The sequence below is a fragment of the Pocillopora damicornis genome, chromosome 4 (genome assembly GCF_964200805.1).
Source record: "Pocillopora damicornis chromosome 4, jaPocDami1.2, whole genome shotgun sequence".
In the NCBI taxonomy this organism is placed as follows: domain Eukaryota; kingdom Metazoa; phylum Cnidaria; class Anthozoa; order Scleractinia; family Pocilloporidae; genus Pocillopora; species Pocillopora damicornis.
The window spans coordinates 26,613,457-26,625,944 of NC_142673.1; the positions used below are offsets into that span (position 1 = coordinate 26,613,457).

General features: G+C 35.3%; 2 protein-coding genes across 2 annotated transcripts; one reads left to right on the top strand and one right to left on the bottom strand.

Moving 5' to 3' along the window:
• Positions 1 to 225: 225 nt before the first annotated feature.
• LOC113667321 (endophilin-A2) lies at positions 226 to 7,406 on the bottom strand. Its single transcript, XM_027183131.2, has 10 exons — positions 7,199 to 7,406; positions 7,022 to 7,090; positions 5,237 to 5,309; positions 4,834 to 4,977; positions 3,755 to 3,888; positions 3,136 to 3,202; positions 2,405 to 2,499; positions 2,109 to 2,212; positions 1,698 to 1,909; positions 226 to 1,399 (listed from the first exon to the last, which is right to left on the bottom strand). Exons 1-10 carry the CDS (start codon positions 7,241 to 7,243, stop codon positions 1,266 to 1,268), a joined length of 1,077 nt encoding a protein of 358 aa, XP_027038932.1. The 5' UTR covers positions 7,244 to 7,406; the 3' UTR covers positions 226 to 1,265.
• LOC113667322 (ADP-ribosylation factor-like protein 15) lies at positions 7,396 to 12,257 on the top strand. The gene is made up of 6 exons (XM_027183132.2): positions 7,396 to 7,606; positions 8,709 to 8,853; positions 9,218 to 9,277; positions 9,609 to 9,664; positions 10,595 to 10,747; positions 11,294 to 12,257. Exons 1-6 carry the CDS (start codon positions 7,544 to 7,546, stop codon positions 11,450 to 11,452), a joined length of 636 nt encoding a protein of 211 aa, XP_027038933.2. The 5' UTR covers positions 7,396 to 7,543; the 3' UTR covers positions 11,453 to 12,257.
• The last annotated feature ends 231 nt before the right edge of the window (positions 12,258 to 12,488 follow it).

Genomic DNA, 12,488 nt, shown 5'->3' on the forward strand with positions numbered 1-12,488 from the left:
TGTCATCATTCCTTCTTTGTGGTTTACAAACAGCAAACAGCCTGTTACTTTAATCCAAGAATGCAATGTGTACAGAGACATTCTAACAATTTGGGTCTATCTCCACCAAGAAAATAAGTTCGTGAAAACCAGAAGCTGCAGTGTTCCTTGTACTTCGCCATGCAACAGTGAACTTTCAAAATTGCAGACTACAAGGTATCTGGTTTACTAGTTCACAGCACGATACTCAATAAAACACTTAAATTTTATTGCAAACTTAGATCTCTTGATAATCACTGACACCTACTAAAAAGGTCTCTAATTATCTAAGATCACCTCATAACGATTTAATGAATACCTCACCTCAAGCTACACTGAGAACATATCTCATGCACATGTAACAGAAGACTTCATAGCATCCCCATTCACAATTGTTCTGTGGTGGGTCACTAAAACTTGTAATAATTTTCCTCACTTCTAAATACACATATTTCATAATCAAATTCAATCACATGCACTGACTTTTATAACTAAAATTGCATGAATTTGCCAAAACAATTAACCATATGAAGGTGTACATGTTGTGTTCTGAACTCCACTTTACAAGTAAGATAATGACTTTAACTGTACCAAAGTTTACTTGCAGTCTGGCATATAAGTCTCTGTTCACAGGCTGCGAAAAGCAAAGCCTTATGGTTACTATAGCTGCATATTTATCAATTATGTACGAACAATTTCATAAACCAGGATGATTGTAAAATAAAGCAGCATTGTTTCATTAGAGTAAATAATAGTTGTCTTCATTGAAACATATTCCACAAACTACAGTAATTCAACTGCTTTCCATGATGGTCAGGTTGTAAGACACAAACCAATCAGATGTGATAATCCCCCCATGATTGGCAACAAAATGTTGTTTTAAGTAGAACCATTATCAACCGGTTTGAAAGAAAACTATATGATTTCTATTTATTGAATTGTTAATTTTCCTATTTTTTAAAATTTTTTTCCTCCTTTTCCCCCAAAAAGTGCTGCTGACTATTAAGAGCCTAATCTCCTTTGAGCTACAACTAATGATTCTAAGGATTATTGCAGGTAAATTTTTATACAACTACATAATGCACAAGATCCTTCTCTCAGCTTCTTCTTATGACAAAATCATATAACCTAGTTTGCAAAGTTTATTTTGATATGGCAAGAATTAATTTTGTCACATAAATTAAGTTCATACATCAATTCATTGTACCCAGTCAAACCTAACAATTGTTCAAAATGGTTGATCAAAGTTACATTTTCTCTACATAATTAAGAGGAAACATCCCAGTTTGGCCATTTAATGTTCCAGAAAGCCAGTTTTCATCTATTTGCTCATCCACTTGGATTACATCACCTTCATTAAAACCTAGTTCATTGTCATTTTCTGGAAAACAAAAACAAATATTCTTGTGTAAGAATGGAGAACTATATATGCAAAATAACAGAAGTTAAAGTTAAGAGATCAAATTCTTATCTCGTTAAATTAAAATAAAGCAAGTTTGGCTTTAATATTATAAAACTGCAATGTCTTCTATTCAGTTGAAGGTGTAACATTGTGCTTGGCAAAGACCACCACAGTGATAATCTCATAACACTAGTGTGTGGTTGCACTACTTATGTACACACTGTAGATTTTGTTTATAAAATAATTTGAACAAATATGTTACAAAGACTTTTCTTACCTGACTCAAAATCATACACTGCTTTAAATGGGCCACTGTAGTAAGAACCATTTGTTGCAGGGGTGGGTGCTGATGGTGGGGCTGATGGAGTGGCAGATGGTGTGGGTGAGAAACTGTAAGAGGACCCGGGCTCCTCATCGTCACTATCATCATTACTGCGAATGCGGATGGACCTTCGCTCACTTCGTGGGCGACTACCAGCTTCAGAAACCCTAAAATAAAGAAGAGTTAAGTTGAAAAGAAATAAATAAAAGTCAAAAGGAAACCACTACTGAAATGAACCTTAAAGATGCAGTAACTTAAAACCAATCTCTCTCCAGAATTTCATAATGAGAAATAAAAGACATAATGGTTACAGACAGAACAGTTGCAAGTATGTGTATACATTGAAATGTTCATCAATCCACTAACTTGTCGTTCAGAGTAGCTACCAGGCTTTCCATGACATCTGAGCAGTGTTTGTGATAGTCAAATATTGCTTCTGCTAGGGCTGCCAGCTGACTAACTTGCTCCAGCTAAAGAACATATTACAAATTACAGTAAGTGATCGATACAAGTTCCAGTTTAATTTATTGTAAAGGGGCTGTACAATTTACCTCAAGGTTTCACAAATTTCAGATCAAACAGTTACAGTGCAGCTGGAGACAAGGGATCACTATTAAAAGTAAATTTGTATTGACTGGAAAACAATACATTTGCATGCTTACATCAGCAGTCTCAATGAGGTTCAGCATACTGTTATAACAAATCTCTTTAGATTCCTCAAATTTTTCTTCTGCAGCTCTGACTTCTTCTTCTGGAACTATTGAAAGAAAAAAGAAACAAGGAAATAAACAACTAGGAAATACAAAAAAAAGGAAAATAAAAAATTACTGAAAAGGCAAGCCAAAATGGCAGTAACCTCCCAACTAAAAGGTGGATAGTCATAATAATACAGCAAAGAAGCTCCTTCATGTACATTGTATTTCATTTTGTACTTCTGAGGAAAATCACTTTTATTCCATTGCATTGTGTTGCTCAAACACCAGTTATTAGAGGAATTGGAGAGAGTTTTTGGGAATTATAATGCCTTTTGTACAACAGAATGGAGAACAATAATAATATATAGATTTAGCCTAGCCTAAAAGCAGAGCTTGCATTTTTTTTTCCCACACGTCTCAAGGGCACAACACCTTGCCCCGGCCAGGACTAGAACCTGGGTTGTCCAACTCGGAGCCCAGTGCACTGACCACTGGACTGCTGGACAGAGCCATAGCGTTGGTGTGCCTACGGTACAGTTAACCACGCATGTTAAAAGTAGCACCTTGTACAGTCGTATGGTCGTACATCCACATTTTTTCGGCTTGATGGGTTATTACTATTTTGTATAATTATGGGGCTACACTCTGCAAGCTCTACTATTACAAGCCAAACAAACTTAACTACAATCAATGTGTACCTTTGGGCCCCTTCCTCTTTTTACAATCATAATCAAGTCGCCGTCCCTGCAGTTTCTTTCTGTGGTGCTGATAAAAATCAGAAGAAATTACTATTCAAAAAGAATAATTAGCCTGATGGCAGTTGCTTCTAAACAAGCATACACAAGCAACTTCATATTCACATATAATGACTGACTGCTAGTTGGGCTGATCACTGTTCAACTAAGCCTTCTAAATGGCAAATAAAGTTTTAAGAAAAAAATTATGAGTGCTTACAGAGACATGACCATATGTTCTTTAGCTTTATGAAGAATGTCATTTCACATGAATTACACATGGGGCTTACATAATCATGATCTATTGGAGGACACTGATGCATGGATGAAATCACCATTAACAATTTTTCCTGTATGATACATTTTTATAATATGAGACAAATGGATGCCACATTGCCATGGGTCTGTAAAGTAATAGATCACAGAAGGCATCAAAATGTGGTAGAAAATCAGTGAAACACTTGGCTTCGTCTTGTGTGCCACTTTTTTGTTCTTACTTCATTTTGATCTATTACTGAACAGATGCAAAGCAACATGAAAATCTTTTTGTCATTTATTTGTTAAGTTATGTTTCAAATTGTACCATAATTTCCTTGATATCCCTGTTTCTAAGCTGATCCAGCGGATCAAGGAAGTTCTGTTTGACAGTATTGTCCAGTGCTTCTTTTATTTCAGCTAGATTTGAGAAGGCCTCCCCTGCATCCTGAAGGGCTTGGCCTGTAGGTAAATTTTAGTCATAGCACACAATAAATGGCATTCATCATGTTTAAGTGTAAGCTAATGATTTCTGCAAGAATGAATGCTCTGTAATATCATGTGGATTCACTGAGTAAAAGTTTCATCAGGGAACTGAGAATCAGACACATGTACAATGTACGTACATCTATTTATTGTTTTTGTTTGCGGTTTTTTTTGGTCTTTTCTCTCTTTTTTCCTAATTGTTCACAGTAATTACAAGTATTTAATATTCTTCCAACTTGTAAACTATAATTTACTTACTTTAAAAGTGAGAATGCAAAGAGGTGTAATGTTTTCTCTTTAAGTACCAGGTAATCTTTAAATAACTGATTATGATCAATATAAATGCTCACAACAGTAATTGCACACTCAGCTGTTTTGAACCTAACCTCCAGTTATTCAGTTTTTTTCTGTAACTTTGTAAATGTAAACTGATTTTTCCAATTTTATTTACTTAGTATTCAGAACGTAATTTTTGAGCTTTGTATTGTTACTTTTTTAACCAAAAAATATTTATATAAGTAAAACATATGTGTAACAAAACATCTTCATACATTTACAATTATTATAAAAATGTCTTGCAAGGGATGTCTGGATTTAGCTTATTTTGTCAAAAACAAACTTGGCAAAACATGGTGACATTTGCATCACATAACAATTCAGTATAAATTAAGTAAAAATGCTAATGCCCAAAGACATGTCAATAAAGTTTGAATCAAAAAATAAAACCCTTCTATCAGCACACCTTGCAGTAACAGGGAAGGTGAGGTGTAAAAGTTTTAAAGGAAGGAAAAATAACCATCTCTTTCAAAGATACAAGTAATTCACTCATTGAATGGTTACTATATAATATTTTACGATATAGGAATGAGTTTCAACTACACAATTAGCAATTCAGTTACATGCAAATGTTACTCATTTTACCAAAGAGTGAATCATCCCCAAGATCAGTGCCTCCTTTTTGCATGGTTTCTCCTAGAAGGCCCTCTGGTTGGGGGTACCTTGACACTTTGGCTTCACCTCGCACTTTGTGCACAGTTGTTTGCATTGTAAGCTTGGCCCGAGCAGCTTCAGAGTAAGATTACATAAAGTCAATATGCGGCAGAATGGAGAGCAACACATTAGTCTTATCAGAGGTTTTTCACCGCCAGATTTATGGCGTAAGCATAAGGCACACAGGCCATGAGTTCAAACAGAGGGAAAAAATTTCAATTCAAACAAAGTTTTGAATTTAGTAAGCCGTACAGTGAAGTATGGCCTGCAAAATCAATCAATCATAGAACACAAACTAAAATATGAAATGTTATATTTTCAGTCCACTGAGTACCTGGGTTAGGTTGAAGGTATTCTTTTGTTTTACCACTGACTTGATCCACCAGGTTTGCAGTAATATCTGTTTTCTACAAAAAAAGAGCAAAACATATATAGTAATTAAGCTCACTGAGGACCAACATTAACATAACAATAACATGAACACGAGATATTTTCTCCCGTCCCACTAAGTAAAAACTTCAAAATTTACAAATTTCATTTAACTTACTCTTCAACAATAAGAATTCATTTATAAAGTTTCTTCAATCAATAAGTTCAATTTAACCAAAATGGTCTTAAAATTGCATTAAATTATAGAGTGGTCCACTTAGTTAAACACATCTATTATATAATATAACATAGAGAACCACTGCAAAATAATTACATTCAGATTAGGCATGACAGATGGGGAACACAATTCCCCAGCAAAGAGATAAAGATAAAATTAAATTTATCAACTAAACCTTCAGTCAGATAAAACTTTGTAGCTTTTAACCCTTTCCCTCCAAAAATACAATGTCTAAGCTGAGCATGTTGGAACAGCATGAGATATGATAGTTAGAACTCTGGATAATTTTTTATAACACTGAACCTTTTTTTACCACAACAGCCAAGAATTCTGAACTTCCCACATAAAGATATTTTGCATATCACTTTATACATAAGACTTTCTGTCCCCCCAATTTTTCTTTCTTCGGTTTCGTTCAGTTCCGATCTAGTTCAATTTCATGTACAGGTATATGGTACATAATATTATATTTCCTGTGAGAAAACTAAGAAAATTTTACAATTGCCTTTTTCTGAATCTTTAGCAAAGTACAATTATTTCCTAAAAACCAATTTGCAGTATTCTTCAGTCCACATTTTTCCATCTCATTCTGCGTACTATCCACGATTTTAGGATGCGATCTTTGCAAAACGTTCGTTGATAATAGAGCGACTGCATGGATCTGCGAGTCACTAATTCGATTCCTCGTTGCTGTTGTTGTGTTAATTAATTCAACATCACTTTTAACATAAGAAGATTAAAACTCATTTATAGGTAATATCTGAGTTTGTGGATTGAACAAATGCGATGAAATATAGGTTTTACTATTAATGGTAATTAAATGCAGAGAGAGATTAAGCTTTACGAAATGAGAAAATTATAAACTTTTTCCATTGAATTTCCTCATTATAGAAATTTCTAAATGATTCGATTTAAACTGCATGAAGCGAATATTGCTATGAGGTTACAGAAAATTTATGGACATTAAAATCAATAATTATTTTTTAACTAGCATTCCGATAATAACAAGCGGTACATACTTTCAAGTTTCGATTCAAAGAGGAACATGTATAGAACAATAGATATTTTGCAAGTCATTACAAAACACTAGGAAACCGAAGTTTGACTCTCGCTGGGCAAAACATCCGTAAACTTAAAATTATTCTCACTATTCAGTGACACATGAAAACGCAAATCCCTGATGTTCATCAGTATCACCGGTGTGACAAAATTTTCGTGGCGTCAGCGGTTGTAGCATCTTGTGTCAAGTTGCTTTGACACTCTGGGAAAGGTTTCAAAACAAAACGGATTACAACTCGGCCTGAAGAAGAAATTAATAGGATGCCTCGAGCTTCGAGAGGTTACAAGACAACTATCATTTCCTAATAATAAAAGTAGAATTGTATTAAAAAGGTGATGTCGTTTACAAAAATTAAAGGTTACTTCAGCTTACGCGTAGAATCCGACCAGAAAGGGAAAATACACATTGGTAGAACCTGGGGTCAATTTGGTAACCCTTATGAGGAAACTTACTCTTTCTAGCTCCACAAAATCTTCTTCCAGTTTTGATCCCTTGGCACCACCAATCTTCTCACTCATGAACTGTTAATCAACAAACGGAAATCAAAGATGGAACTGTTCATGAAATATGAACACGAGCACGTACCAAGTTGTGCCATGAAACACTGCCCTACTCGCCCATTACTCTACCTGATTCGCTTTGTTAATTTGTTTTCTGAACCCTGCCAATGACATGATGACTCTGTTCTGATCTTTGAACTACTTGATCGTCTCTTTGAAGCAGTTTTTTACGCGCAAATCACACGCAAACAACGAAAATAACTCTTGAATCAGGCAAAGTCACGTCGACTGCTCTCACTTCCCTTGACGGGGAGCCTAGGCTTTAGTCACATGACTCAAAATGGCAGATGATAAAGATTTGAAAGCCCGCGTAAATCAGTTGACAATTTTGATCGTGTCTTCTCCATGTATTCGCTTTTAAAATTAGGAAATTTTCTGCCGTTAGAATAATCATTTGCAGGTCAAGGTGGAGAAATGGGGGAGAAATGTCAGTGGTGTTCTCTAGCGTGCGCAATTTGCCGCATAGGGTGCTTTCGAGTATGTAAGCTAAAGTTATTTAACATGTATATTTTGATATTGTAATGATTAATAAGACTTTTAATCATGAACTTATCGTGATTTTATGAGCAATTTTGGAACTTGTATTGTGAAAGATAACTCAATCAAAGTTTAAATCAAATCTTATTACAAATGAGAAAGGAAATTGAAAAAGGTTGGAATGAGATCGAGAGTAGCAAACTTTTTTAGCCTGTCCACAGCACTAAATTAACTCACTTTCGCCAAGTTCTTTCCTTTTGTATATATTCCTCTTACTTATCGTGTCCGTGGTCCGTTCTACTATAAGTTACGGAACCTCGTTTTTTCCGCTCGGATTTATGCCCCGCGCTCTTCGCGCTTGGCTCATAAGTCCGAGCGAAAAAAAACAGTGTAAAACGAGGTGAGATGTTTATTATTTCTCCGGGTTCAAATAGAGGGGAAGAATTAAATTCAATAAACTTTTGAATTTAGCTGGTTGCGAAGTAACATACAGCCCGCTAAATTGACCAATCATGTCACATCTACTAACTGAGAGATAAACACAGAGAATTTGTGTCATCCATAAGACGGAAATCGAAGATAATCACTTTTAATCAAATATATTATGTTACCTGATTTTCTCAAGGTTTGATTTCAAACATGGTTTTTGTGTTTTTGCTCATTTCCATTCTAAGAAGAAACAATTCACATGGCCAACATCGGTTTCTTTTATCACAGAGATATATAACAAGGAGTAATTGCATGTATGACCAGGAGACTGGTTGTATGGTCTTTCTTTTCATTTCTTTACTCTTCTGTCCAGAGGATGGGATGCCTATTACAGTTTCAGTGAAGGCTTATTTTCAGAGAGAGATTTTATTGGCATATAAACAACCCTTTACCTGAAGACTACCTCCTCCCACTTATCTCCAACCCCCAACCCCCCCCCCCCCCTTTATTAAGAATGTATTTAACCAGCCCCTTGGGATGTAATTTGTTGCATGTACCAGGAAGTTGAGTCAGTCGTCTTTCAAGCATCACCTTAGAAAAGAGATACTATATCAATTCATCCTAAAAACTCTTTCCAATACCTGAAATATTCAGTTGTATTTATACTGTACAGTGTTATCAAACAGTCTGCTGCAAGGAACCTTCAACACCCAGGCCATCATACTCTGTGATTGCAATTGGACTCAGCCAAGCTGGCAAGTCAATGCTGTTTGCAAAGCTGACTGGGGACGCCTCTGAAAAACTTGAGCCCACTGTTGGTAAGCTCTTTTTGCAAGTGTCTATATTTGAATATACTTTTCAGATTTATCACTTTGAGTTGACATTTGTTAAATGTCAGAAAAAGTTTATTTATAGTGATGATTGTGAGCACATTTTGATCGTTTTACTCCCAGAATCATGGAAAAGAATCTCCCAACTTGTTATGTAACATTGCTTCATGGGCTAGTAGGAAGAATTTGGTTTTATATCAAGACAATATCCCTTATTTCTGAGTGTAAGATATTCAGTAACTACCCATGTTAACTGTTTGATTTAATTCAGGAAATTATCTTTTACAAAATGATTGGCATACACCCAGTTGTACTCTAAATCTGTAATGTATTTCTGAAATGGCTATGATAGGTTTCTCTGTGAAAGCTGTCCAACTACCCAGTGCTATTCTGAATATTAAAGAACTCGGAGGTAAGTGTATGACTTCAAAGTTACTTTTAGTACCAAAAGTGATAACCCTTAAAAGATCTCAACTTTAAAAGGTATCAAAAGAGACTGGGGTTATAGAGAGCAAGTTTTCAAGCATAGACTTTCATATAAAGTGAGATCGGGGCAGTTGTTACATAAATATAGAATATTTCAAATGACCTAAGGATTTGACTCCAAAAGACCATGTAGCAGTGGGCCTCCTTTAAGTTATTGAATGTCAGGTAATTGTCATTTTACTAATGGTGCTGATGGTAGGATTTTTTCAAATGAATAAAATTATTAATTCATAAACTTATCTAACTTTGCATAATAGGTGGAGATAATGTCAGAAAATACTGGCCACACTATTTTGGAGGAGCTCAGGGGATAGTAAGAAAAACATTTACATGAAGTTTAAAGTTAAGCCAATGAGGAATTTTTCTGTGTTTATACAGTCTCATCTGAATGCAAGGAAACTTTGAGAAAGTTTTGCAAACTTTCAAAAATTTTCAAATTCTCAAAAAAATAAAATGTATAGTAATTGAAATGTCTTATTGCTTATCTAACTAATATTGTTTCAGAACAATTGTCACAATTGTTAATTTTGGTGAAAATGCACACAACAAAAATTGCACAGCTGCTGTTGACCAAATCTCTTTGTTTCTGTGTAGTAATTTTAACTATGTCTGTAATTTGTATTTGAAATATGATAATAATTAATTTTTAAAAATTTCTTAAAAAATTTCTGGCATAAGTGCTGGGCAGGAAGTGAGCCTTTACTCTTTCCTGTTCCTGGAAGGATCAAAGTAAGACCACACCCAAGAAAATGGTACAAAACAAACCTGCTGATACCAATATAACTACATAATTGAATGAAAGTGATCCTCGCAGTAATTTGCACTACTTAGGCAGTAGTGAAAATAAGGCCTGAAAAAAATTCAGGCCTGTACGGGATTTGAACCCATGACCTCTGCGATACCAGTGCAGCGCTCTACCAACTGAGCTAACAAGCCAACTGGGAGCTGGTCATGAAGTTGGTTCTAAATAAACCCGTGAAGTGATCACTTCACTAAGTAGTGCAAATTACTGCGAGGATCACTTTCATTCACTTCTTTATCCGCAGTTCAAATATATGACTTTCATATATTCTTAACCATTTATAACTACATAATGTTTAAAAGAATGATATAACCTTCATGTGGAAAGGCTTTTTATATCAAGTAATGAAAGATGTTTGTTTGGATAATAAATCCTGCCATATTTTAAATAAGGATCATTAAGTAAATACTAAAATACAAATCAATAACCAATAATTTGTAGGTGTTTGTGGTGGACAGCTGTTGCAATGATGATGACGTAGATTTAGCGGCAGCTGAGTTACAAGAAGTCCTGTCCCACTCCTCCCTGGAATCCCTTCCTCTGCTGGTCTTAGCCAACAAACAAGATGTTAATGGAGCCCGCAGTGCAGATGAGGTAAGTGGTGCACCTCTTAATATTACTGCAGGATTAGAGATCTTTTTTTTTTTTGTTTTAATGATAAACAATGTTTATCACAGTAATCCTCTACATTTTTTACAAGTAGAGTCTTTTCCAGGTTATTTTGGATAATTTCATCATTAGGAAAAATAGATGTCTTCTGATGCAAATATTTGTTGACTGGTAAAAGGCCAGTTGTCCATCAACCTATGAATAGAGAGGGTAAGTTTGCTTAGGGTTAGGGTTAAGAAACTGTGGTGCTCCTTCGTCAGAGCTCTAGGGAAGGGCTAATGCTCGAAATGTCAGCTATGAAACTCTTTATGGTAGCCAATTTACATTATCAGCTCAGCTGATAATGCTAAATCACCCCATCTAACTTTGACCCTCTGTCAAAGACAATAACTGTTGCATAAAGACTGACAAACCAATCAAAATTTGGGGCCTTTTTTTTCTCAACTTAATTTGTGATATGTGAATATGGCGTCCAAAGCGTATGCGGATGGTTGATTTTTTATCTGCGTCTTCAACTTTTTTAATCCACAGCTGTCGAGGATGATGGGGTTGGATGCGATTGCTCGCAAGAGAAATTGGCACATACAAGCGTGCTCTAAAGACGACACGGAAAGTGCCAAACAAGGACTTAGTAAACTAGTGTCATTTATCAATCCTGACACGGAAACATCGGAACAAAATAGATTATGAGCTCAAAAAACTACTAACATGTGTGTGATTTCCACTTTAATTTAATCGATTTCTGGGTTTCGGTGTCCTGGAGTTATTTGTAAAGGTACTTGCGCCATAAGTATTAATATTATTCTTAGTCCTAGAAGTATAATTATCATTAATAGTGGTAGTATTATAAGTAGTAGTATTGTTATTAGTGGTGGCAGTATTATCCTCATCATTATTATATTTATTGCCGCATTTAAACCAAGGAACAATATGTAACTCTCATCGATATATCGAAACCTCCCGTTAGCAACTTGATGTTGTTTCAGATGTTAAAATTGGTGCAAAAATTTTCAAACAGGGATTGTTTTCAGTCTAAAGTTGATCTAATCTCTTCTTGGTCGCGATATTACGCGAGGATTCTAAGATGTTTCTTTTGATATGTCGGTACCCATCCATACTCGCAAATTGTGTGTAAAGTTCATCCGTTCAGATCGATTTCCTGCTACCACAAAAGTTTTTTGCTTCTGACTTATAAATCCGACTTTTTATTAATTTATTCTATTTCTTCGTTCGCGGTTTTGTTTGGCAATGGCCCTCTCGTAATATCTTTAAACGGTTTGAGACACCTCCAGTTATCCTCAGAAGTTGTTGAAGCATACTCGTTAATTTGCGGAAGTCGTTTGAACATCTTCCGTAGTTTGTGGTTGTTGTCCGATCATAGTCCCGACAGGGTTAAGGGAAATCTCAGATTCATAAGAAATAAGCTGGCTGTTGTGAATATGTTGGAAGCCAGAAACTTGTGAAATTTGTTTGGAATAAATAGAATACTAATCGAGTTCATATATTCCTGTACAAATGTATAAAAGAATAAGGAAATGAGGAGAAAACTGAAGCTCCAATCTTTTGAGGCACAAGAGGACTTCTTTTGGTGTTTTAGCTTAACGTTGTGTCATATTGCAAGGTCAACTTCCGTATTTTACTTCCTCCCAAATCCGACTACGTTGCCATTGCGACAATGTTTCTGTTACGCCCCGACATTAATATTGTTAGTTTATATGTTAAATAT

Excerpts from the sequence above, each read along its gene's own strand:
- LOC113667322 (XM_027183132.2), top strand. The coding sequence starts at position 7,544 with ATGGGGGAGAAATGTCAGTGGTGTTCTCTAGCGTGCGCAATTTGCCGC. Across the intron at positions 9,278-9,608 it reads GAATATTAAAGAACTCGGAG|GTGGAGATAATGTCAGAAAA; the intron begins GTAAGTGTATGA and ends TTTGCATAATAG. Across the intron at positions 10,748-11,293 it reads GAGCCCGCAGTGCAGATGAG|CTGTCGAGGATGATGGGGTT; the intron begins GTAAGTGGTGCA and ends TTTAATCCACAG.
- LOC113667321 (XM_027183131.2), bottom strand. The coding sequence starts at position 7,243 with ATGTCATTGGCAGGGTTCAGAAAACAAATTAACAAAGCGAATCAG. Across the intron at positions 5,310-7,021 it reads ATTTTGTGGAGCTAGAAAGA|AAAACAGATATTACTGCAAA; the intron begins GTAAGTTTCCTC and ends CTTTTTTTGTAG. Across the intron at positions 3,203-3,754 it reads GGGATATCAAGGAAATTATG|CACCACAGAAAGAAACTGCA; the intron begins GTACAATTTGAA and ends GATTTTTATCAG.